This window comes from Antechinus flavipes, chromosome 1, assembly GCF_016432865.1.
Source record: "Antechinus flavipes isolate AdamAnt ecotype Samford, QLD, Australia chromosome 1, AdamAnt_v2, whole genome shotgun sequence".
NCBI lineage: Eukaryota > Metazoa > Chordata > Mammalia > Dasyuromorphia > Dasyuridae > Antechinus > Antechinus flavipes.
In genome coordinates this window covers 715,437,876-715,462,625 of record NC_067398.1, presented here as the reverse complement: position 1 = coordinate 715,462,625, position 24,750 = coordinate 715,437,876, and the positions used below count along the sequence as shown (strand labels likewise).

The following is a 24,750-nucleotide window of genomic DNA, read 5'->3' as shown; positions in this document are numbered from 1 at the left end:
GGGGCCACCTCCGCGGCACAGCCGGACGTAGCTGGGACTTCCGCCCTCACTTGGAAGGCCACACTTGCTGCCCTTAGTAGACATGGTAGGAACACACGCCCACCAGTCCATCCAATTGCAGGAGCTTCGGTGCGCAGGCGCACCCGCTCATTAATAGACCCACCGAGGCCGAAGGATCCGTCCTTTGGCGGGTGAGCTCAGCATTTGGAGTTCTCTGGCGCCCCCCAGAGGAAGGCGGTCGGTACAACATGGAAGAAAAAAGACTGGAGAGCCTGAATCACATAGATTTATTTATTGGTTAATTTTCCTAACAGAATCTTTGTAAACCGAAACACCCACCCAGGGCCCCCGACTCCGGGGGAGCCGGCTCTGAAAGCGTCTATCCCCGTCCCTGAGCAAGAGCCCCCTCTGCAGCATCCCTGGCCAAGCGGGTGTCCCGCCTCCCCTGGGATAGTTCCAGGGACGGGGAGCTCACTACCTACATCCCCACCTTCCCGTCCCGCACAGCTCGTATTGTTAGAAAAGTCGCTCGTTTCCCTTAAATCAATGCAAGAAGTCTGCGCGCTACCAGTCCTACCCGCTACCCACCGGTTCTGCCCACTGGGGCCAAAGCCTCCGAGGGTGAAGGGGAAGCCCTGACCCTCCCTCCCAGCCCCCAGAAATAGGCCCTCGGCCGCTGGGCGGCGCTCCGGCCCCGCCCCCCTACGGGAATGGGGGAACGGTCCTTCATTCCCAGGGGCCTTGGCCGGGTGCCCCGGGCTGCGGCAGCTGCGCATCCAAGGCTTTCCCAGCCCGCTCCCACCAGCCACTGCGCCCCTTCGCCAAGGGGGGTGGGAAGACCCCCGAGCAGGACGCGGAGGCCAGTCCCCCACCGGGGCCCTTTCCTGCTCCTTAGAAGGAAGGGGGCCTGAGGGGCTTGGACAGGCCGGGCCTCGGGGCGCCATCTGGGGCTGGTAGAGCCGGGGAGTTTATCTTAGTGCAGCTACTAGGCTAGAAGCCCCCCGAGGGCCGGGCCGCGGTCTCCGGCCACAGACAGGGGCTGGCAGTGCTGGGGGGGGGGCAGGGCCTCGGGTCGGGAGCTCTCGGGATTAATGATCAGTTTTCATTAGAGATTAAGCCAAGCCGGCCCAGGAGGCCCTGCATCTCCTTCAGGAGGGACGAGCCAGGGCCCGGAGACCTAAAGGGGGGACACAGCCCCCTCTGCCCTCCCTTTGGGAGCGAATGTGCTTCTCAGGGTCCAGGCCCGGAGTCCTGGTGACCAATGGCGCCCCCCTCCCACCGGGCTCGGTGGTTTTGCCCAGTCTGGGGGGCCGGCTCGGGACAGAAACCGAGGTTGGCACAAACCGAGGGAGGGAGGGAGCCCCCAGTGCCATCCCTGGGGACCCCGAGTTAGGCCTGAGGGGGCAGAGAGGGAGGGCAGGGAAGGGACTTGCCCTGAGCCGCCCGGCCCCTCTGTGCCCCCCAAGCTACCCCCTCTCACCCCGTCTTCAGGCTGGGCTGAGGGCAGCCGCGAGAGGCAGGGGGGAGCCGGGGGGCGGCGGGGGCCGAGGCGGGACGGCCGGGGCCCTCAGTGCTGGGAAGGCGCCAGCCCCTTCTCTCCCAGCTGCTGCAGCCGCTCCTCCGAGGCCTTGTCCGGGAGCAGCACCTCCACCGTGAAGCTGACCTTCTTCGCATGGATGAAGCTGTAGGTGTTGTCAAACCTCAGGACGTCTGCAAGGGGGCAGAGAGGGAGAGGTCGGGTGCGAGGCCCTCGGGAGGCCGGGCCAGCAGAAGGGGCCGAACACGGGACTATCGCTCGGTTTCGGCTCCGAGGGGACCGGGAGGCCTGCGGTCGGCAGCACCGAGAACGGGCCGAAACACGGCAGTCCAGGCAGTTTTTAAAGCTTTTCCCTGTGACCTTGTCTTGGTCCAAGCCTGGCGGGCCGTCGTCTCCATTATACAGATGAAGAAATGGAGCCAAATAACTGAATCTGAGGGTCTTGGGCCCTCCGAGACGGAGGTGCCTCCAAGGCCCTCGATTAATCGGGAGAATTAGCTTCTAATTGGTACCTTTGGTACAGGCGAGATCTCCCTTAAACAACTGGGCTTCACTTTAAAAATACGGATTTTAATCGCCGGATCGTCCTATAACTGGTTTCCTTGTAATCCCGGGGCCGAGGGCCATGTCGCCGGCAAGCAGAGCGACCCCGGCCTGGAACATCCCTTAATGTGGGAGTAGTGCTCTTTCACTCAGCCCCAGCAGCAAGTCCCCAGCCTCCATCCCTTCAGTCCCAGTGGCCCTCCACCCCCCCCTCGGACACTGAGGGAGCTGGGGCCTGGGCTTAGCACCGGAAGGGACCCTGAAGATGGAGTCTGACACATGAGGAAACTGAGACTTGGAGGTGGGAAGGAAGGAAGGGGAGAAGGGAGAAAGGAAAAAGGGAGAGAAAGAAGGAAGGGAGGGAGGAAAAGAGGAAGGGTGGGAGAGAGGAAAGAAAGATGGGAGATGGGGAGGAAGGAAGGAACAAAGAAAAGGAAGGGAGGAGGGCAGAAGGAAGGGAGAAAAAGAAGGGAGGGAAAGAGGAGGAAGAAAGAAAGTATGGGAGGAAGGGAAGAAGGAAAGGAGAGAGGGAAAGAAGGAAGAGAAGAAAGAAGGCAGGACAACATATTTAACATGTAAAGGACTGCTTGCCATCTGAGGGAGGGGGTGGAGGGAGGGGGGGGGGAAATCGGAACAGAAGTGAGTGCAAGGGATAATGTAAAAAAATTACCCTGGCCTGGGTTCTGTCAATTAAAAGCTATTATAAAAGAAAAAAAAAAAAGAAAGCAAGAAGGCAGGAAACAAGCTTTTTAGCACTAACTATGTTTTAGAGACTGTGCTAAGTGAGAACTTTTATCCATTGTCTCTCCTAATCCTCACAACAAACCCTTGGAGGTAGGTGCCATTAGCAGCCCTTTTCTGATGAGGAAACTGAGGCACAAAGTGACCAGGCTCACTCCTAGTTCCTGCGGTTCCTGCTTCCAGGCCCGGCCCTCTGTGTCCCCCACCCCCCAAAGCCCACGGCAGGACAGCGCTGCTCTCAGAAGCTGACCTTGAGTTGCCAACTTCACTGAGGAAGCCCCCGAGGGCTACGGGAACCCAGAGCTCCCGGCTCCCACCCCGCCCTCCCTCTCCTGCGTGCTTCCTCCTCTGCCGATTGATCCATCGCCAGGGGACCAGGTCCCCGATTTGGAAAGGGGGGAGGGGCGGTGGCAACAAGCCCTCGGCCGGTCCCCTGGAAGCCGCGGGGGTCCGCGAGGCAGGTGAATGAGTGAAGTGAATGAATGAAGTGAAGTAGAATGAATGAAGTAGATGAATAAGTGAAGTGGATGAATAGTGAGTGAATGAAGAAGTGAATCCGAATTAACAATGTCGAGAGCGAGAATAGTGAAGGGGAGAAGACAAGTAAGTAAAAGTAAGTGAATGAAGAGAAGGGGGAGAGTGAGGGAAGGGGGGGGGGGATCTTCCTCCGCTCGCGCAATCGCAGACGAGTCTCTGGGCTCCCGGGTCTCAGCGTCGGGCCTGCCGGGGGAGGGCCCCTAGCCTGGCAGGGGGCGGGGTGGAGAAGGCCCGCCCCTTGCAGCTGATGCTGCGCTCCAACCTCCCTCCCTGCCGGCACCTGCTCCGGGTAAACTGAGCCCAAGGGGGCGGGCAGCCGGCCCCGTCCTGCCCCTGGGCCGTGGGGTGCTGGGGCTGAAATTAGAGGGATGTCCGGGCACCGGAAATTAGCTCAGCGTCTGCATACAGTCGGTGCCTAACTAATGCTCACTCACTGATTCCTGGGGGCTGGCCTCCCCCCAATAAGACGGCGGCCCCTCTCGTGGGGAGGCGATGGACGCCTGTGCAGAACAGACTCTCTGTAACAGGCCGGAGGAGTCGGAGGAGGAGGAGGAGGAGGAGGGCGAGGAGCCAGCGCAGACCTGGCCCCGCCCCCATCGGGGCTGCCATGGAGATGAGGTTCTGGGCTCCCCCGGGCAGCCACTGCCATCTCCCCTGTGCCCCTCCCCTCTCCCCGTCCCTCGTCCCCGCCCTCTCCCCATGGGCCTGGCTCCAATCCTGTCAGGAGGGGAGGGAAGCCGAGGGACCTGCAGCTTCAAGGTCTCCTAATTGGGCTCCCAGGGATCCCGGGGCTCACATGATCCCCCGCGCCGGGTCTGAGTGATGTGACCCAGTGATGTGACCCCGGCAGAACAAAAGCCCCGAGGGGCCGCCCTGAGTTCTAGCCAGCTCCAGAGGCTGTAACCCAAGTGATCGCTACTTCCACCAGGGGGAGGACCTGAACTTTGTGATTTACCGTTTATAAAATGAGAAATGGATAGTCTACAGCCCTGACTGCCCATAGTCCTGACACCCTCCCCCTTCTAAGCCCCCCCAGCGCTGACATCCCCTGTTCTAAGGCCCCCCCAGCTCCGACATCCCTGTTCTAAGCTCCCTCCCAGCTCTGACATCCTCTGTTCTAAGCTCCCTCCCAGCTCTGACATCCCCTGTTCTAAGCTCCCTCCCAGCTCTGACATCCTCTGTTCTAAGCTCCCTCCCAGCTCTGACACCCCCTGTTCTAAGCTCCCTCCCAGCCCTGACATCCCCTGTTCTAAGCTCCCTCCCAGCCCTGACATCCCCTGTTCTAAGCTCCCTCCCAGCTCTGACATCCCTTGTTCTAAGGCCCCCCCCAGCTCTGACGTCCCCTGTTCTAAGGCTCCTCCTAACTCTTGAAATTCTATCATTCTGTGCTAAATCCAGGCACCCCCTGGGAGGAGGTGTCTTACTTAAGTCAGGCCAGAGGAACACTTACAGATGCCAGGCTCTCCGCAGGTGAGTGTCCCGTCTTCAGGGACCAGGTGCGCATTGTACCTCTGGCTGGGGAGGACTTCGGTCATCTCGCCTGCTTTCTGACGCTCACCAGTCTTTGTCTTCAGGAACACCCCAAAGCCCACGTCTGCCCCATCCGACATGAACTGCCACCTGCAAGCGGGCACGGATCCCAGTCACACGAGCCCCTTCCCAACCCAGGCCTTTTCTGGGGCCAACAGCCTTGGTCTGGCTTGAGAGACCCGAATCTGGGCCCCAAGCTAACCAGGGGACTTTTCATGGCAATAAATGTCAACTCCTGCACTTGGGTTCAAAATGTCAATTGCTCTGACCCAAGACTGGCTATTCATCAATTTGATGAACAGAGTTTTTATTGGGCCTCCAAGTTATAACAAGGTCATCCAAAAAATTAACACAGAGGACCATCTGCTAGGGTCTCCTCCCCTCTGCTGCCCCTCCCCAATTATTATTAATTTATTTTGTACCAGGCTAGCCTTGTAGCCGACAAACTCCAAGTTCGAGTCCTGCCTTTGACATATGCCCCACTGTGACCCCGGTCAGAGCTTGACCTCTTGATGCTCGGACCAACTCGCCAAGACCATTAAGCAGCAGAGGAGGCACTGGCCCGCCCCTGCATCAATTCGATTTCAGGTCTAGCCCCGGCCCTTAATTTGCCTATATTTTGTATCTAATTATATATGTGTGCATGTCTCCTCCTCCCCAATAAAAAGCGAGATCCTTAGTAGCAGGGACTGTTGGACTTTAAAAATGTGTCTATAGGGCCTAACCTATTTCCTCGTGTACACAGTAGGTGCCTAATAAATGTTTGTGGCTTGATCAGTATATCTACAAAACAGAAGGTCTGATGGAAGGTCAGACCCCATGTGGATTTTTTTCCAGTTCCCCTCCCCCCAGGGTTTTCAGACCTGGGTTCCAGAGACCACTGTCTAGGAAGGACATGAATGAAGAGCACCTAGAATGGGAAGGGACTTTGAAATCGTGCCACAAGAAGAGGGACTGAGGGAATTGGAAATGCCTGTCAGAGAAAAAAAGACAGATCTGGGAATGATTGCTCAAGCAGTAAGCATTTATTAAACACCTACTGTGTGCCATGCATTGCGCCAAGTGCTGGTGTCTCTCTTCAAGTGTTTGAAGGGCTATTGGGGAGAAAAGGATCTTGGCACAGCCCCCAGCATACAGTAAGTACTTAATAAATGCTCGTCGCCTGCCTGCCTGCCGAGATTTGATCTGCAGAACCAGATCCAATGGGTAGAAACTGCAAAAAGACAGAATTGGGATGGACAGAAGAAAGCTCTACCCCAGAGGACAGCCCTGGGAGATAGTGAGCTCCCCATCACTGGAGGTCTCCAAGCAGAGGGATGTCAGGGCTGAACTAAAGGACTGAGGAGATGGCTTCTGGGAAGAAGTCAGCTCCATCCTTCCCTGCTGAGCTCCTGCTAAAGCTGAAGGGCTGCAGAGGGAAGGTGGGAGGGGCACCCGGAGGGCCTGGGCCCTCCCTTACCTGAGGACACACCCCGGGAAGAGGATCTCGTACTCCACCTGATGGGAGGAGCCCCTGCTGATCTGGACCGTGTGCTCATACTGCTGCTTTACCTGGTCCCGGATGTAATACTTCTTGGGGATTTCGCCCCCGTAGTTGATCTGCAGGGAGCCCAGGGGGTGAGTGGGGGGGGGACGGGAGGGGAAGGAGAACTCCTGCCCAGTTCTACCCCTCCCCCTCCCCTCTGGACCCCGCGGGGCCCATACCTTGGACTTGCACTTGGGGTCTCCGTCAGGATCCGTCATGGTGCCTCCGTAATCCACAGGCAGTTGGTCTGGGCTGATGTGCTTCAGTAAAATCTCCTTCCAATTAGCTGGTGGAGAGAGGAAGAGACAGGAGGCTCACCCCGGGAAGAGGCGCCATTATTTGCAGTGGGTCCCTATTTAGTTCGTTTGTCCACAGGTGTCTCCCCTCCCCCCTTCACCTGCGGTCCCGTCTTTTACCTGTCAGGCACGTGCTTGGCCTGTAATAGGCTTTTAATAAATATTTATTAAACCTAAGACCTCCCCCCAAAAAGCTGGCTCGCTAAATCTCAAGCTGAGGCAATAACTGCTCCCAGGGCTAGAAAGGTTGGCTGGCCCTATCCTCGTCCCATTAGCCAGCCTCCTCAAAGCCTGTTTTTACCCACCTTACAACCTTACTGCCTCCCAGTTTCTTAGCTTATAAGAAACCACAGAACCTCAGAGGCCTCAGGGACGGAAGGAGCCTCAAAGGTCTTTTGGTCCAACGGCCTGCTAGCTTCAGGGATCCTCTTTAGGCTTATTCCTGATAGGTGGCTCTTGATCGAGACCCTTTAAGGCTCCACAATGCTAAGTGGTGCGATAGAGAGAGGGCTGGTGGGGGAGATCCCAATTCCCTTAATTACTACATGACCTTGGATAATCCATTTTACGTCTCCCTGCCTCAGTTTCCCCTGTTCATAAAATGGAGATCACAATAGCCCCTACCTCACCTGAGTAGTGAGGATCAAATGAGAAAGTGCCTTGTAGACCTTAAAGTGTCAGAGAATTGTTAGCTATTATTATTCGCCCACCTTCGGAAAGCCCCTTCTCTCTGGGTTATGCCCATTCTTCACCCTCAGCTTCATCTTGACCAGAAGCGGCCCAGACTCTATCAGAAACGCCCAAGCTCGGGAGAGCGCCTTCTGATCGGAAAGGTCTTGAGTCTAGGCCTGGCCGTGGACAGAAGGTGCATCTGTGCCCAGCTCTCTGTCCAGAGTTTTGTATTTTCTTTTCTACGTACATGTTCTCACCACCCATTCCCAGTAGAGCTCCCTGAGAGCAGGAACTGGTTCCATTTTGTCTCTGCCCACACCCGGTGCCAGGTAGAGGGTGAGGTACGATGGAGGCATTTCATAAACGCTGCTCAGGATAAATGGCTGAATCACCACGGGGAGTGGGAAGAGAGGTAAGGGCTTGGGACAGAGCATCCCCTGCTTGCATCACCTAGGCAGCAGGACCAATTCAAGACGGAAACGTTTCCCGCCATGGTTCTTTCCTGAATGGGCCAGAATCATCAGACAGTCAAGGAACTGCAGAAAAAACCAAAGGTTTCCAAGCCGATTTTCTGAAGCCAATTCGGCTCGGTTTCAGCTCTGTGGCCCTTCAAGCCCCGATGCTTGTTGTCATTCGCTTACGGATGACTCTTCCTGACTCAGTGGACCATAATGTCCATGGGGTTTTCTTGGCAAAGATACCAGAATGGTTTGTCATTTCCTTCCCCGCTAGATTAAGGCAATCAGGCTGAGTGACTTGCCCAGGTTCACTTAGGGAGAATCTGAGATCGGCGTCAAACTCGGGGCTTTCTGATATCAAGCCAGGGTTCTATCCACTGAGCCATCTAGTGGACTCTCTTAAGACCAGGAGAGGTCAAGGGTTGAGGCAGGGGGACGCTACTCACATCCCAGAACCATGATTTTCTTCCTCGTGTCTTCACTCAGGAAGGGTTTGATAAGGTTGTAGGCCACAGGGAATAGCTTGGGAGCTAGAACAGACAGACATAGGAAGAAATCAGGAAGCGGGTCAGAGAGGAAGCAGCTGCCTGCCTCCTTCCAATTCCCGTCCCTGAAGCCAGGTAGAAAGCCTTGGCCTCCCCCCCTTGTCCCCCTCCCATCCCCTCCTCAGGCAGGCCACAGTCTCCTGTTCCCCTCCCACAATCCTGCAAACCAGACAAGTCCTCCGGCTCATCTCTCCTGTCCTACCCCTCCCCACCAGCAGGGGGCTATCTCCCCTCCCATTCTTGAAGGCCGGGGTCAATGTCCTCAGGGAATCTTCTAGATTTCCCCTCGGCAGGGGCTCTTCTCTTCCCTCGTGATCCCTCCCAGCCCTCTGTTGTCCCCCCGACAGTGGCAGGGAACAGCTCCCATTCCCCTCCCGACCTGCAAGTCCTGGGATATAACATCCACCAAACTGTTAAAGTCAACCTGTATTAAACCCGACTCTCTTTAATACCTCTAGAGGCTAGACAACAAAAAGGCAGCAAAGATTCTCCTTTTCTCCCTGAACCTCAGTTTCTTCATCTGAATAAAACTGAGGAAGTTGCCCTAAGTGACCTCAAGGTCCCCTCCGAACTCTAGATTTAAGGGCCAGCACCAACCCCACAAGACTCTCCTACCTTCCAATCGTTCCCTGTACACAACATTCTATCTTCCACCTCCACTTTTGCACAAGCTGTTCCCTCCTCCCTCCCCAGCTCCTCATTTCCCAGGTCCCTTCAAGGATTAATGACCTTCTCTATCCCCTGGGCCTTCCCCCTTCCCCTTATCCAAGATCACATTGTCTTCTGACTCCTCCCCATCCCCAACACGGGAGCTCCTCGAGACTGTTTCATGATTTCTTCGAATCTGCAGAACCTCGCTCAGTGTCTGGTACACAGCAGGTGCTTAATAAATGCCAGTTTCATTAATGATCAATTGGTTCTCTTTATTAAGAGGGCAGGAGTTGTTTCATTTTTGTCTTTCTACCCTTCCCTCCATAGGACCTGGCACAGCATCTGGCACACAGCAGGTGCTTAATAAATGCTAGTTTCATTAATAGACTGCCTGAGTCATCCCCTTTTATTGAGGTTGCTCATAAAATGTAAATTTCTAAGGGCAGACACTGTTTTGCTTTTTTTTTTTCCTACTCTTCTCCTCACAGCAGCATACGGGCACGCATTAGGTGCTTAATAAATGCTTATTGCTTGGTTGATCTATTCTAGAATGTTGTGAGGGTTTACAGAAAGTAAGCTCCTTAGGGTCAGAGCTGATTTTCTTTTTGTCTGAATCTCCAACACCAAATATGGTTCTTAAAGCACTTTAAAGGTTTACAGATTACCTTGTAGCCATTATATAATTTGAATATCACACCCAATAGATCAGCTGAACCCAGTACCTTGGGTTCAAAGTACAAAGTGCAAAGATTATCTCCATTTTGCAAAGTAAAAGATTGAGGCTCGGACAGGAAAAGGGATTTCTTTAGTTTCACAGCTAATATGTGTCAGAAATGGGATTTGAACTCAGGTCTTTTCAAACATGAGATGATTTGCAATCTGATCATCTCTGTGTCTAGCACAGTGAGGTGTATACTGCAGGTGCTTAATAAATGCTGTTGAATGACCAAAGTCCTCAGCAGGAAGGGCATGAGGATGAGGAGTCCCTCAGTGAGCACCCCAACAGCCAATGCTCACCACCCCCCGGTAGCCAAGTTTTAACCTGATAGCCAATGCTCACCACCCCCTGGTAGCCAAGTTTTAACTTTAGGCCCATCCATTAGGCCTCCTCTTCACTGACCTCTGCACATCTCCTTCCCACTTGCCTCACCATTCAAGACCCCCAACTTACCTTTCACAACAAAGAGGCGTCCAAGGGTCTCTGGGTAATTCTCCTCAAACATGCAGAGGAACTGGGGGAGGTGGGTTGAAGGTAGAATGAAGAGACCTGTTACATTCGTAGCCTCTTTCTTTCCCTAGGAAGGCCTCCGCTCCAGCCCATCTAGAGTCCTCCTGCCCCTTTTCCGACAGGGCCGGCGAGGGAGACTCGACCGCCATTGCACCCGCTCCCCAGCCCTGGCCTCCACCTGGGCAGCCGGGGCAGAGGCTGGACATCGTCTACAAATGAAGCTGCTGACCGTCCCCTCCCCCCTGCCTCAACTATGGCCGTGAGAAACAAGTGTCAGAGGCCCGATCTAGAGCTCGGAAGCCCTTCCTCTTATACGTGAGGAAACGTGAGATCCAGACCCTAGATCTGCAGCTGGGAGGGAGCGTCCCATCCGGGCCCAGCCTTTACTCAACAAGAATCCCCTGCATTGTATCAAATGCTTATACAGCCCCGACTTGAATCCCCCAGGGATGGGGAACTCACTACGTAGAGGTGGCCCAGTGGCCTGGAGTCAGGAAGACCCAAGTTTAAATCCAGAAGCGGGGATTTGCTAGTTGTGTGACCCTGGGCAAGTCACTCCAATTATGTTTGCCTCAGTTTCCTCCACTGAAAAAACAGGGACCATAATAGCACCTGCCTCCTGGGGTTGTTGTGAGGAACAAATGGGATATTTGTAAAGCGCTTAGCACTGTGCCTGGTATATAGTTGGCACATAATGAATGCTTATTCCTTTCCCCTTTGCAGCCCGTCAGACCTGAAGCTAGAAGCCTTGGTTCTCTTACCTCTCCATAGAGTTCCACAGCAGGCTTCCAGAGATGCTTAAGGCCCAGCCCCTCACAGTCGTACACCATGGTTATGGTTTCGATTTTCTTCCCCATCTGTGGGAGACGGAACAAAACTGCCTCTTAGAAAGCTTAATGCAGCATCCTCCTCCTCTCCTTTACCTGCTTCTCAGGGTCCTGCCATGTCAGGCCTGGGAGGGGCCTTAGAACAAGGGCTGTCAGGGCTGGGAAGGGGCTTAGAACAGGGAATGTCAGGGTTGGGAGGGGGCTTAGAACAGGGGACGTCAGGCCTGGGAGGGGGCTTAGAACAGGGGACGTCAGGCCTGGGAGGGGGCTTAGAACAGGGGATGTCAGAGATGTCAGGGCTGGGAGGGGGCTTAGAACAGGGGATGTCAGAGCTGGGAGAGAGCCTAGAACAGGAGATGTCAGGGCTGGGAGGGGGCTTAGAACAGGGGATGTCAGGGCTGGGAGGGGCCTTAGAATAGGGGATGTCAGAACTGGAAGTAAAGCAGGTTGTGGTCCCTTTAAGAAACTGATTTGTGATTCCTTTCAGATTGATTTGTGATTCCGATTAGTCCCGCCCCTCCTGGCTGATGCCCTAAACCTGCACTTTTGATTCACCAGGGAGATCCAGGTCTGTCCCAGCCCCCACCGATCTGAGCCAACTTGGGACTCCGCCCACGGGCCCCTTTAGCTAAATCTCTCATTATAAAAAGAACCAAACTGAAATCGTCTCTTTGCAGAGGTTCCAAACATGGCAGCTCTATGCTAGGCCCGCCAAGGGTCTCCGCCCACTGGAAGACTGTTTCCAGGGCCATCCTCTCTTTACCTGCACCTATTTCCTTAACCAGAATCTTACTCCCCATCCCCATAATAAACCTCTTTTATCAATCTAGCTTTTCGGCTCTATAAGCTCCTTTACAGGGAGCCTCTGCGCCGCCAGAAGGGGGTTCCCCAAAACTCCCCACCCTTGCGCCGAATCCTCAGGGGTTTCAGGGGAGCTCCATTTGACTCTCTGGACCCCGAACCTACCACTAGACCTCATTTAACTCCCTGACCACCAGAAACCCCGATTTCACTTGGGTTCCCCAAACCTAAACCTCATCAGACGGGGTCTTGGAACCCTGAGTCTGATTCCTCAGAGTCTCCCAGAAAGCGAAGAGACAATTTGCCAAGTAACACGTCCCTGAGAGTGAAGAGTAAATCCAGCCCTCGTGAACGCTGACACCAAGATTAACTAGAGCACCCCCGCCTGATGGTCAGCGCCCTTCCTAGCGCGGCCCCTCACACCACCCGTCCCTCCATGTGTTGCTCCATTTCCCACCTCCAAGCCTCTGTCCTGGCTGTGCCCCGCGCCTGAAATGCTCTAGGCCTCCCCTTTCAGCCTGGGCTTCCTTCCAGGGTCAGCTCCCGCCCACCTTCCGGAGGCCTTTCCAGGGTCCCCCCACCGTGTTCCCCTCCAGATTTACCTTCCCTCTATAGGCTAGGACACCCGGTCTTTCTCGCCCATTAGATTGTAAGCCCCTTGAAGGCAGGGCCTGGGTTTTCGCCTTTCTGTGTATCCAGAGCACAAGCACAGTGCCCGACACACCATAGGCGCTTAATAAATGCCTGTGGACCCACTGGCTTTTTCTGGTGCAGCTCAGTCCCAGGGCCACAGGGGGCCCGCTCCCCTCCACCTCCACCCACCTTTTCCGACTGCTGGGCACACACCAGCCGGAGCATCTCGCAGTCTCTCATCTTGGTCCTGAGCAGGTCCTGCTTGGAGGCCGACAGCAGCAGGCCCCGGACGTCCAGGGGCCCGATGACGTCATACCAGACGGGACAGCCGTTGAGGTCGAAGCCGCACAGCCCCCCGGACAGGTACTGCTGGACCACCTGGACGGAGACGGGGCAGCGGGCCGGCCCTCAGGGTCCCCAGCAAGGCCCGGCTGCGGAGGGAGCCCGGGGGAGCAAGGGAATCGGGGGCCTCCCAGCTTTTGTACAGAGGATTCTAGTATCCCGGTCCCTTTGGGAACTGGTGGGGTGCGGGGCTGGGGGTGGTCAGGGTTGGGGGCTGCAGTTCATCCTCCTCACCTCCGGGGGATGCCAACTCATAATATTCTCAAGATCCTTTTGTTTCCGGAACTCCACATGCTGTGAAAACACAAGTGTGTATGGAGACAGAGATAGAGAGACAAAGACAGAGACAGACAGAGACAGAGAGAGACACAGAAAGAGACCAAAAGAGAGAAAAGTAAAGACAGAGACAGAGATAACAACAGAGACAGAGACAGAGAGAGAGAGACAGAGACAGAGACAGAGACAGAGAGAGACAGAGTAACAGAGACAGAGGCAGAGACTGAAACAGAGACAGAGAGAGACAGAAAGAGACCAAAAGAGAGAAAAGTAAAGAGAGAGACAGAGAGATAACATCAGAGACAGAGACAGAGAGAGAGAGACAGAGACAAAGACAGAGACAGAGAGAGACAGAGTAACAGAGACAGAGGCAGAGACTGAAACAGAGACAGAAAGAGACAGAGACCAAAAGAGAGAAAAGTAAAGACAGAGACAGAGACAGAGACAGAGACAGACAGAGACAGGATAGAGACAGAAAGACAAAGACAGAGAGAGACAGAGACTGAAAGACAGAGAGACAGAGACCAAAAGAGATAGATAAAAGTAAAGAGAGAGAGCATGACAGAGGCAGAGACAGAGAGGACAGAGAGAGAGACAGAGACAGAGAGACACAGACAGACATAGAGAGAGAGACAGGGAGGGAGGGAGGGAGAGAGGGGCAGGATTCTTTCCCACAGGGACCTCTACAACTTCCGGCGCAGTACGTTAAGCCAACTCAGCCAGGAGCCACAAGAGCTGGATTCAAATCCTCGTTGCACCAGATCCAACTGTGACTTTAGCTCGGTCCTTTCCCCGCCTGAGCTCCAGACCCCCCTCGTGCCCCTCCCTCACTGGGACGCTTTCCTTACGAGGAGAGAGCTTTGAAAAGTGGTGTTCACTCTAAAAATGGGGGCATTTCCCATGGATCTCCTCAGAGCGGGCAGAAGGCTCCTTCTCCGCTCCCTCCCTCTCCCACGAGAGCAACATTTCTAGGGACCCTGAAAAGACCCTGAAAAGACGTCAGCGTCCCGAGGCCTTGTTATCGGTGATAATAAAAACAGTCTAAATGGGCCGTCGGGCCACGAAATCCAGGGTCGGTCATACAATGCCATACAATGTCTCTAACGGGCTGGGTCAGCACGGCTGGACTGAGGCCCCCCAAATGCTCAGGAGGATCCCTGAGAAATGGCCAGGAGGACTCACTGGGAGGAGTCACTGGAGGGGCTGCAATCTGCAGCGGGGAAGGGCAAACCCAAGAACCAGAATAGTAATAATCCCATGGTGGCTGTAGTCCCTTCACGGCTGCTCTTCACAAACACGGAGCCTCACTGTGGGCCGCACTCTCCCAGTCAGGGGGCACGGGCCCCGGCGATTTCCAGTCGTCGCACTTGGAAAACCCTGAGTTCCAGTCCCAGCCACCCCGGAACACTTAACACTATGGAACTGTAGGTAAGTCACCTGACCCCTTAAGTCTGGTTTGTGAGGAGGGGACGCCCCCGACCTCACGGGGGTGCTGGGAGGAAAGCGCCTTGCCTAAGTGCTCGAAAAATGGAAGGGACTGGGGGCCGGGGGCCGGGCTGCACGAATGGGATGAGGGGGACTTCTGGCGAGGTGGCGAATTTGGGGGGCCACAATAATCCTGGAAGAGTATCTCCTAAGGACTAGGGTCCTCAGGGTCTGGGCATCCCCTCCCCCATAGTCACCAACCTCCAATTCAACTCGGCGAGCACACAGTAGGTGCTTAATTCACGCTGGTCGCGGATGCCTTTGAGATTTAACTGAGCGATTTCACCAGAGCTCATTTTGGGGGGATGGAGAGAAGGGGGGAAGATGGGGGGCCGGTTGAGATGCTGAAAGGGAGCCTCACCTTTCTCAGCATGGCCTCCGACTTCTGCAGGTCGAAGCTTCGAGCTGCAACAGAAAAGGAGACGGAGTCACGGCGAGGTCATCGGACCGAGGCCATTCTTCTGCCTGCTCGCTCCTCCGGCCATCCTGGGCCTGGGAAAGAGGGCCCGCCCTGGCCTTGGCTTGAGGGGCTCCTTTCGTAGAACGGTTCTGGGGTTGGACCAGGAGGGCGAGTTCGGGGAACAGATCCGTTTCCCCTGCCGTGAAATCGGGGGGTGACACGGCGCATGATAAGGAAAGGCAGGAGCGGAAGCCGGATTTGGTCCCGACGCTCCCTCGGACGCCCTGCAGCCCCAGCCTGCGACTCCCTTACGGTCTCAGCAGGGGCAAGGCCCGTAAGCGAGCCCAGGTCCCCCCCCCGGGGTCAGAGGGGATCACGGCTCTCCCCCGCGGGTGAACCCTGAGCTCCTTTATCTCCGCGGCCTCCTCCCTCAGCCAGCTTATCTTCCTCCTTGCGGGACTTCAGCCCTGGGACCTGGCGCTCAAAGGTGAGCGGAGCAGCGAGAGGGGGGAGAGGGCGCCTTGTACCGTCTCCCCGAGGCCCCCGGAAGGCAGGGGAGTCACCACCTGGCCGCGCCGCCGGCCTCCGTCCGGCTCTCTCTGAACATGAGTTCAAACAACAGCCGTTATTTCTTGCTCTGAAGCGGCCCCTCCGGCCCCCCGTGGCCCCGGCTGACGCCCTCTGGGGCTTCCCCAAGGTCTGGGTGACCTCAGGGTCCCTTCCGGCCCCACCCACCCCATTCAACGGGGTCCCCAAACCTCCTTATCTCCAAAGCAGACATCAGCTCCCAGGTGTGGGGCAGGGGGAAAGGCGCCGGGCGAGCTGCCGGAGGCCTCAGAACAGGGGGCCCTCCCATGAAAAGGCCCCTGATAACTGCACATCTGCTTCTAAAACCTCCAAGTCCCTTCCGGGTAAGAAGCTCGAGCAAAATTGGCCCAATTTGACAGGGCAGGAAACTGAGGCCCAGAGAAAGATCACTGAGGAACGGAGGCCCTGGACTCAGGAAGACCCTGCTTAGCTGGTGATCCTGGGCAAGTCACTGCACCTCGGTTTCCTCATCTGTCAAATGGGCTGGAGAAGGAAATGGCAGATCCCTCCGTATCTCGCAGAGAAAACCCCAAACGGGGTCCCAGAGAGTCGGGCCCAGCTGAAAAATGATTTCCCAACAATCAGGACATCGGGGGGAGGCTCGGAACCCACCCCCCGCTCCCAGAGACAGCCGGACTTTCCCACTGTCCGGCAGTCTCTCTCAGGGGCAGAATCACCTGAGCCCAAGCTCACAGGCTGGTGGGAGCAGGAGTGAGAGTGGTGGCCGCCGCGCCACCCCCAAAGCCGGAGGCAGCACCCGGTGGGCCTGGATTCGAGTCCTCCCTGCTGAGGTGGCCTCAGGGGCCCTCGGCTTCTCTGGGGCTTGGGGCAGGAGGGCAGGGCGGCTGCCATGATATTAGCCCCTCAAAGGCCTTCCTTACTTCATTTGATCCCTCCAACTTTGGGAGTCGGGGTTATGATTATACCCATTTTATAGATGAAGAAACTGATATTGGGTGGCTTGACCAGAGTCTCTGAGGTTCAAATCCAAGCTTTCTTGCTCATGCTGAGGGACTGAGGCCGGAGCGGGGAGCCTGGGAGTGCTGCTGCCCCCGGCCACCCGGCCCGGGAAGGCTGAGACAGCCCTTATCTCCTCAGGGAGCTAAGGTGAGCCCTTATCTCAGGAAGAGCTTATCGCAGGGTCCAACTCCAGGGTCTTCTGCCTGGCCTTTGTCCTCGACCCCACCCAGGAGCCCCAACCTCCTTCCCGGCCGGGCCTGACACTTAAGCGGCCCCAGGGGACCGGCCCCGGCCACACCACGAAGGCAACCCCGCTCCGTGTTCCAGCCCCGGGCCCGCACGCGAGGGGGTCCGGCCAGGAAGCCCGGGGCTCGAGATCGTCCGGCCTGGGCCCGGCACGCGAGCGCCACAAGCGAGTGGCAGCTGTTCCCCCGGGAGCCCTGGGCTTCCTCCCCCCGGCCCGCCGAGCTGAGGCCCCTCCCCGCGCTGCCCCCGCCGGTCTCCCTGACCACGAGCACTCGGCTCCAAGCTCCAGCCCCGGAGCCGCCTCCATAAAGCCGAGGGCCGTGGAAATAGGTTTTATGTGAGGGCACATGAGGGCTCCGGGGAACACGCGCCTGCTGAAGGAGGAGCGACCGTGGCTCCCGGGGTCTCCGAAAGCCACGAAAGCGTTAAACAGGAAAACATAAAACGTGTAATTCAGGAGGGAAAATAAGTCGCAGAGATGAGAGCGCCTTAAAGCCCCCAGAAAGGGCGGCCGCTCTCAGCAGGAGGGAGGAGAAGGAGGAGGATGACTTTTTTTCAAAGTACAAGAAGGATTATCCCGGCTCCAGGAAGCCGAGAGGGAGGGCAGGCTAGGGAACATCGCTGGGGAGGGAGTCGAGGGGCCGGGGCCCGCCACGTGGTCAAGAGTCCCTCTGGGCCTCAGTTTCCCCATCTGTAAAATGCCGGGGGCAAGAGCCTCCACGATTTCTCAAGTTTCTTCCAGTTCTGCCGAGCGAACCTCGTGTGGTCCTGCAAGAGCAGAAGCGGGGCTGGCCCTGCAACCTTCCCCTGAGATAAGATCGGAAAGAAACTGCTCATCGCAGGCTGCCTGAAACCACAGGAAGGACACTCGGCCGGTCCCGCCATGACCCCCGAAGGGGGCCCGGCCTCCTCCCCGCCCTGCCCTCCTCCTGGCGCCGAGGCTCCGCTCTGGGCAAGGGCCGCGTGGGAGCTGGGAGCCAGGGGGCTGGAACCCGCCCCGCCCCCACCCTCTCCTTCCATCCCCCGGCCAAGCTCAGGCCAGAGGGTGATGGGAACATGGCCCCCCTCCTCCCCTCCCACTTCGCTGAGCCAAGCCGGCTCTGGGGCCGCGGCCAACGGCCTTCCTTCAAGATGGGAGAGCCCGAATCCAAGGGAGGGAGAGAGGGAAGACCCAGCCAGAAGCATGAGACAGCAGGCTCCCCAGGGGCTGTGTGCACAGTCCCCGGCCTCGGGCACGGGCCCTGCCCCCTCGGACGCGGGTCAGGCTGTCCAGGGCTCAGGAGGAGTCAGGCTGGGCTCTGGGGCAGGGGCCCTCCCCCTCAGATGTGGGTCAGGCCGGGCTCTCCGGGCCTGGAAGCGCTTCTGTTCCTCCCCCACCATTCACAACTATGTCACCAGGCTCCTGGTTCTCAGCCCCCACTCTGGCCTTGACTGATGGGAACCCTGAGTCTCCTGCAGTCTCTTGCTGGAATCCCTCTGGCAGGGGGAGGGCATGGCCCTGCTTTAGTGAGAAGAGCAGGGGAATGGCACGGCCTCCCCTCCTTGCCTGAAAGCCTGGAGACCTGGATTCAAATCCTGCTTCTCTCACTACCCATGCAAACTTGGGCAAATCACTTTCCTTCTGTGTCTTTATTTCCTGGGTGATAAAATAAGAGAATGGTCTAGATTTTGTCCGAGAGCTCTCCAGAACCTTCTAAAGTCTTACCCAGCCAAGGTGGTCCAGATTCTGGGTTCCAAGGACCCTTCTCGTAGAGGGCCGGAACTCTGGAGAAGTACATTTGAGACAAGGATACTTAGAACAAGGTGTTAACTCAGTGGGATTGATGGTTCTCTACCTCACATATATCTAGTTTGATATGATGATATAATCGCTCTAGATTGACATCATGATATAATCACCATAGTTTGATATCATGATATAATCGCTCTAGATTGATATGCTATAATCACTCTAGATTGATATAATGATATAATCACTCTAGAATGATATGATATAATCGCTCTAGATTGATATGATAAAATCACCATAGTTTGATATCATGATATAATTGCTCTAGATTGATATAATGATATAATCACTCTAGATTGACATGATGATATAATCACTCTAGATTGATACAATGATATAATCACTCTAGAATGATATGATATAATCACTCTAGATTGATATGATAAAATCACCGTAGTTTGATATCATGATATAATTGCTCTAGATTGATATTATGATATAATAACTCTAGATTGACATGATGATATAATCACTCTAGAAGGATATGATATAATCGCTCTAGATTGATATGGTAAAATCACCGTAGTTTGATATCATGATATAATCATTCTAGATTGATATGATATAATCACTCTAGATTGACATAATGATATAATCACCATAGTTTGATATCATGATGTAATCACTCTAGATTGATATTATGATATAATAACTCTAGATTGACATGACATGACATTCTAGAATGATATGATATCACTCTAGATTGATAAGACAAAATCACCGTAGTTTGATATCATGATATAATTGCTCTAGATTGATATGATATAGTTGCTCTAGATTGGCTTTTACTCAGTATACTTGATGATGTAGTAGGGGATTTAAGCTGAGAGAACGGGGGCCAGAGTCATTCTCAGATGGAGACTGGCAGCCTGGCAGACTGCTGGAGGAGACTGGCTCAGACTATGACAGACACAGACTGGGAAGGAGACAATAAAGGTTCCATCTTTGACCAGCTTCGTGGCCCTCCCGCCCTCATCACTCCTCCACTGAGACCAAGGACTCGGGCTGGCCCCGAGGGCCTCCTGAGAGCCAGCCGGGACACTGCACCTTCTGCCCCGGGCACATGAGAGGCCCGTTAGCGTGGCCATTCCGGGTCCTAGGAGTCCTCCCGGCCCTGCCACCCAAAGGACACGGAAGCGTCAGCACTCGGCACAGCAGAAGGGCGCGGGTTTCAGGGGCGCACTGACTCCCGGCTCAGCCAGCTCCCCTCCGCACTCCCAGCTCACCTCGGAGCCATCGCAGCAGGAAGTAGTCGTCTGGCGTGGGTACCAGGGGCAGCACATCCTGGAGGTTCTCCCGGAACTACGGAGAGAGGAAAAAGGTAAGGCATTCTCCAGCCAGCACCGCCCCCCATGGTCCCATGGACCCTCCTTTGGGGCCTGTAAGAGACCCTTGGTGGCCACACACTTCGGGACCCACCACTGCCCAGGCCAACTTCCTACTGCAAGTATCCAGTCCCTGCTCGCATACTTCCGGTGGCAGGGAGCTCATTACCCCATGACTGTTCACTCCATCACTCGTCATTATAATGAACCAGAAATCCACCTCCCCCAAACTTCTCACATTGCTCCTGGTCCTACCACACAAAGTAAGCTTTCCTTCCTCACGACGCTGAGGACTTAATGTTTATTGATTGACTGATTGATCTCTTCCGACATTTGAACCCTGCCCTATGCCTTTCCTTCTCCATGCTAAACACCCTTTGACTAGAGTCCCTTGTGGGGGAGGGAGAGCTGGATGCCACGAGTTTCAACCGCATCTCCAACCGGAGCCAATCGCCGGCTTTGGCTGTAAAACGGGGAGGCTCCTCCCTCCCTCACAGTATTCTGGGAAGGTTCCTCAGAGACTCAGAGGCAGACAGAGATGCCGGGGTCAGGATGGGAGTACCTCCTGCCACACGGATCCAAGAGCTTGGAGAACTTAAGTACTTCACACAGGCCGGAAGTGAGACTCACACCCAGGCCTTCTGGCCTTCGAGTCCCTCCACAACAGCACAGTCCCTTCCTCAGGGGATGACAACGGCACCTGCTTCAAGGAGCTGGCGGTCCAAAGAGGAGCCCGCTCCCAGGCTGGTCCCGGGGCCGGCAAAAGCTGAGTCAGGGCCCCGGGGTTTAAAAAGTCCTTTTACTAACAACATTCTGCTACTCTGAGGCAGGAGCAGTGCCTCCGGCCCAAATAAAGGAGCTCTGGGAAATTTAAAAAAGGAAAAAAGCTCTCGGCGACAGATTCAAAACCCAAAGCCAAAGAGTGACTTTTTCCTGGCTCTGGCCGAGGTCGCCTTTCTGGACCACGTCCCCCATCACCAGGAGCCCAGCAGGAATAGTGGGAGCTGGAGGGTTTAACCGCTCCCCAGCCCTGTTCCGCCAGTATCCGGGCAGACAAAAGCGAGTCACTTCACCTTGCTTCCCCAGTATTGTCATCTGTAAAATGGGTACCATCACAAGCCCTGCCTCCCAGGGCTGCTGGGAGGAACAGATGAGATAATGATATAAAGAATGCATAGAATGTGAAGTACAAGGATGCTGATTATTATCTTTAGCATCATTCATTCATTCATTAGTATGGGCTTGTCCTAGTTTGGCAAAAATTTTTTGGACTAGACCTTTGATTTCACTAGCAAAGGGAAGTTGGAAGGAAGGGGAAGAGGAAATAAGCATTTATTAAGCACCTATTATGTACCAGACTCTGTGCTTAGCACTTTACAACTCTAATTTGATTATTATCCCCATTTTGCAAATGAGGAAACTGAGGCAGCCAGAGATCAAGGACTTGCCCAAGGTCACAGAGCTAATAAAAATCTGAGACTGGAGAAGGAGTTCTTTAGAAATGGTATCTGCCCTGAAACTTGAGAGTCCCAAAGAGCTGGGGCCGGGACCACTCGCTCAGGGTCACCCAAGTGTACCTGTCTCGGCTGTGGCATCCCTCTTCTCAGTTTGCCAAAGTGCCGTCCCAAAATGGTTTCAAAGAAATCAACACACACACACTCCCACATACAAATCACACACACACACACACAGTCACACACTCACTCACACACACACAAATCATACATACACTCCCACACTCAAACACACACACACTCCCACATACAAATCACACACACACACACACACACACACAGTCACACACTCACACACACACAAATCACACATACACTCCCACACTCAAACACACACACACTCCACATACAAATCACTCACATACACACAAATCACACATACACTCCCACACTCAAACACACACACACACTCCCACACAGAAATCACACACTCACACACTCACTCACTCACACACACACACTCACACACACTCACATACTCCCACTCACAAATCACACTCATACACAAATTATATACTCACACACACTCACAAACACACACACACTCATACACACTCACACACACACTCACTCACAAACACACACACACTCACACACATACACACACAAATCACATACTCACTCGTACACACACATCACACTCACACACACACAAATCTCTCTCACACACACACACTCACACAAATCACATACACACACACTCACACACACACAAATCACATACATACACACAAACACACACACTCACACAAATTACACACACACTCACACACAAATCACACTCACACACAAATCACATACACACACACTTACAAACACACACTCACACAAATCACACACACATACTCACACACAAATCACACACTCACACACACTCACACACAAATCACACACTCACACACACAAATCACATACACACATACTCACACACACAAATCACACTCACACACACAAATCACACACTCACACACTCATTCACACAAATCACACACACATACTCACACACACACTCATTCACACAAATCACACACAAATGACACACACACACTCACAAACACATACACACACTCACACACTTGCTCACACACACAATTCACACGCTCACCCACACATTCACACACTCACACTCACACACACACACACACTCACACACATCTTCCCACTGGGTGCCCTTGGGGTACCTGTGTTAGTCTCAGTTTTTTTATCTGAAATGGGGACCAGAAAGAGCTAATCTTGCAGATCCCTTCCTTGGGGATGGCCCAGAATCAAGGGGGGGCAGAGAACCCGGTCCGGTCATGTGTCCTGGGAGAAGGCTCGGGTCCTCGGCTGGAAATGAGAAGGCCAGACTCCTGCTTACGGTCTATGAGCAGAACAGTTATTATTACTGAGCTCTCGGTCCCAGAGGCCACCTTGCTTTTTCACACTTCCTGCTACAAGAGCTATCGAGGTTCTAGGCACGCAGTAGGTGCTTAATAAATGCTCGTGGACTCGCCTCTCTCGAAGGCCCTCCTGGACTTGCACTCATTCTGGTGCCATTTGGGGCACAGGTGGTGGCTGGGCTTCCTGGCCTGACCTTCTGCCCCCGGGGCACATCCCACAGGTCATTCACCTTTCAGGGCAGCCACACAGAAAACCAATGAGCAATGGCCACCTCCACTCTGGCACGAGCCTCTCCCGGGTGCCCGAGGCCATTCTGCCCCCTCACCGGCCCAGGCCTGGCGCGGGAGGGGGAGGGCAGAGCCAACTTCCTCAGAGCTCGGGGCCAGCTCCTAATCTCGGGCTAATCCCATTCCCCAGGTGACCCTGATAGGTCAGTGCCCGAGGAGGCTCCCTCCCGCCCCAGGCCAAAGGCACCCACGGCGGGAGGAGCCCTCCAAGCCCTGTCGGCCACGGGGAGACAGAAACCTCGGGGGAGAGTTCGGGGACCCGGGACGTCCCCCAAAGAAAGTCTCAGCTGGGGCTGGGGAGCAGGAAGCGAGCTGGAGAGTGGCCAGGAAGGCTCGGGGGCCTCCTCACCCCAAAGAGAGGCAGCCCCAGGAGGAAGCTGGCAATATCTGAGCTCTGGGAGGGGCCCCAGAAGGCAGAACCCGGCCCTGGAGGACAGACTGCGAGCTGGGGGAGCCCTCCCATCTGGAGGGGGGCTGAACCTCCCATCTGGAGGGGGGCTGACCTCAGCTCGGAGGTTAGGGCCCTTCTAGCATCTCTTCCACCCCCTGCTGAATGAGGAGTGGAGCCAGTGGGGGGGGGGCCGAGGTGGGGGGTGCAACTGTCCCTTTATGGCCTCTGACCCCAGTCCCTGGTCCACCCAGAATCCCCTTCTCTGTCTGGTCCTTCTGTTTCCAGCCGGCCCTGAGGGTCCAGAAGCAGGCCCCTCCTCCTCCCTCTCAGCTTCTGGAGAGCCCCCCCCCCACTCCTTCAGGAAGGGATGGGAAGCCTCGGTGCCAGGAGATGCCCCAGCCTGACCTCGGGCTTCCTCTCCCCTGCCCTCTAGGCGGGCATGGCCCTGTCTCCTCTCCATCCGGAGGTGACTCCCCTCGGAGACCGGAGGGAGAGGAGCCCTCCCCCCTCCTTCTGGCCTCTAGGAAGGAGGGGGAGGGCGGCAAGGCACCTTCTGCCCGGCCCTGAATGCCTCCTTTGTGCCCCCGGGCTCCGCTTTTCTCCTGGGCAGAGGGACAGGGACAGAGAGGAGGAGGGGAGGAGGCCGGGAAGGAGAGAAGTTGGGGGGGGGGGAGAGAACTTGGGCCGGGGGAAGAGCGAACTTCCCAGCCTGCCCTCTCCATCCCTTCTCCGGGTACCCTCCGCCCCCTCCCCCCACCCCTCTCCCGGCAGCCCTCCCCGGTCCGTCCTCCCCGGCCAGCCCAGCTCAGGTGCCCCCCGCATCCCAGCCCGCCCCGCTCCGCATCCCGATCTGCCCTCCCCGGCCCGGCCCGGCCCAGCCGCCAGCCGCCGTGACGTGCGCGGAGAAGGGACGCGCCCGGGCTGCGGCCGCCGCCGGGCGCGAGCGGAGCGCGCAGGTGGGCGGCGCATCATCCCCACTCGCCGGGACCCTCGGGCCGCCGGGCGGGCGGGGAGCCGGCTCACCTTGGCCAGAGCCTCCTCCTGCCGCGGGCTCAGGTCCCCGACCCGGCCGCTCATGGTGCCTCGGAGCCCGCGCCTGCCAGCGATCAGAGGGGGTGTCCGCACCCGCTCTCCCGCCGCCCCCGGCGGCCCGCTCCCAGCCTTTTTGCCCCGGCCGCGGGGGCCCGGTGCCAAGCGCCGCCCCTTAAAGGGGCCGGACGGCCGCGAGGGGGGAGGGGGACGG

General features: G+C 55.9%; 1 protein-coding gene across 1 annotated transcript; it reads right to left on the bottom strand.

Annotated features, from left to right (window-relative positions):
• Positions 1–277: 277 nt before the first annotated feature.
• SEC14L2 (SEC14 like lipid binding 2) lies at positions 278–24,685 on the bottom strand. Its single transcript, XM_051973115.1, has 12 exons — positions 24,531–24,685; positions 19,837–19,912; positions 14,989–15,032; positions 13,101–13,160; positions 12,714–12,902; positions 11,025–11,120; positions 10,207–10,267; positions 8,286–8,369; positions 6,593–6,699; positions 6,348–6,487; positions 4,809–4,978; positions 278–1,710 (listed from the first exon to the last, which is right to left on the bottom strand). Exons 1-12 carry the CDS (start codon positions 24,582–24,584, stop codon positions 1,568–1,570), a joined length of 1,224 nt encoding a protein of 407 aa, XP_051829075.1. The 5' UTR covers positions 24,585–24,685; the 3' UTR covers positions 278–1,567.
• Between the last annotated feature and the right edge of the window lie 65 nt (positions 24,686–24,750).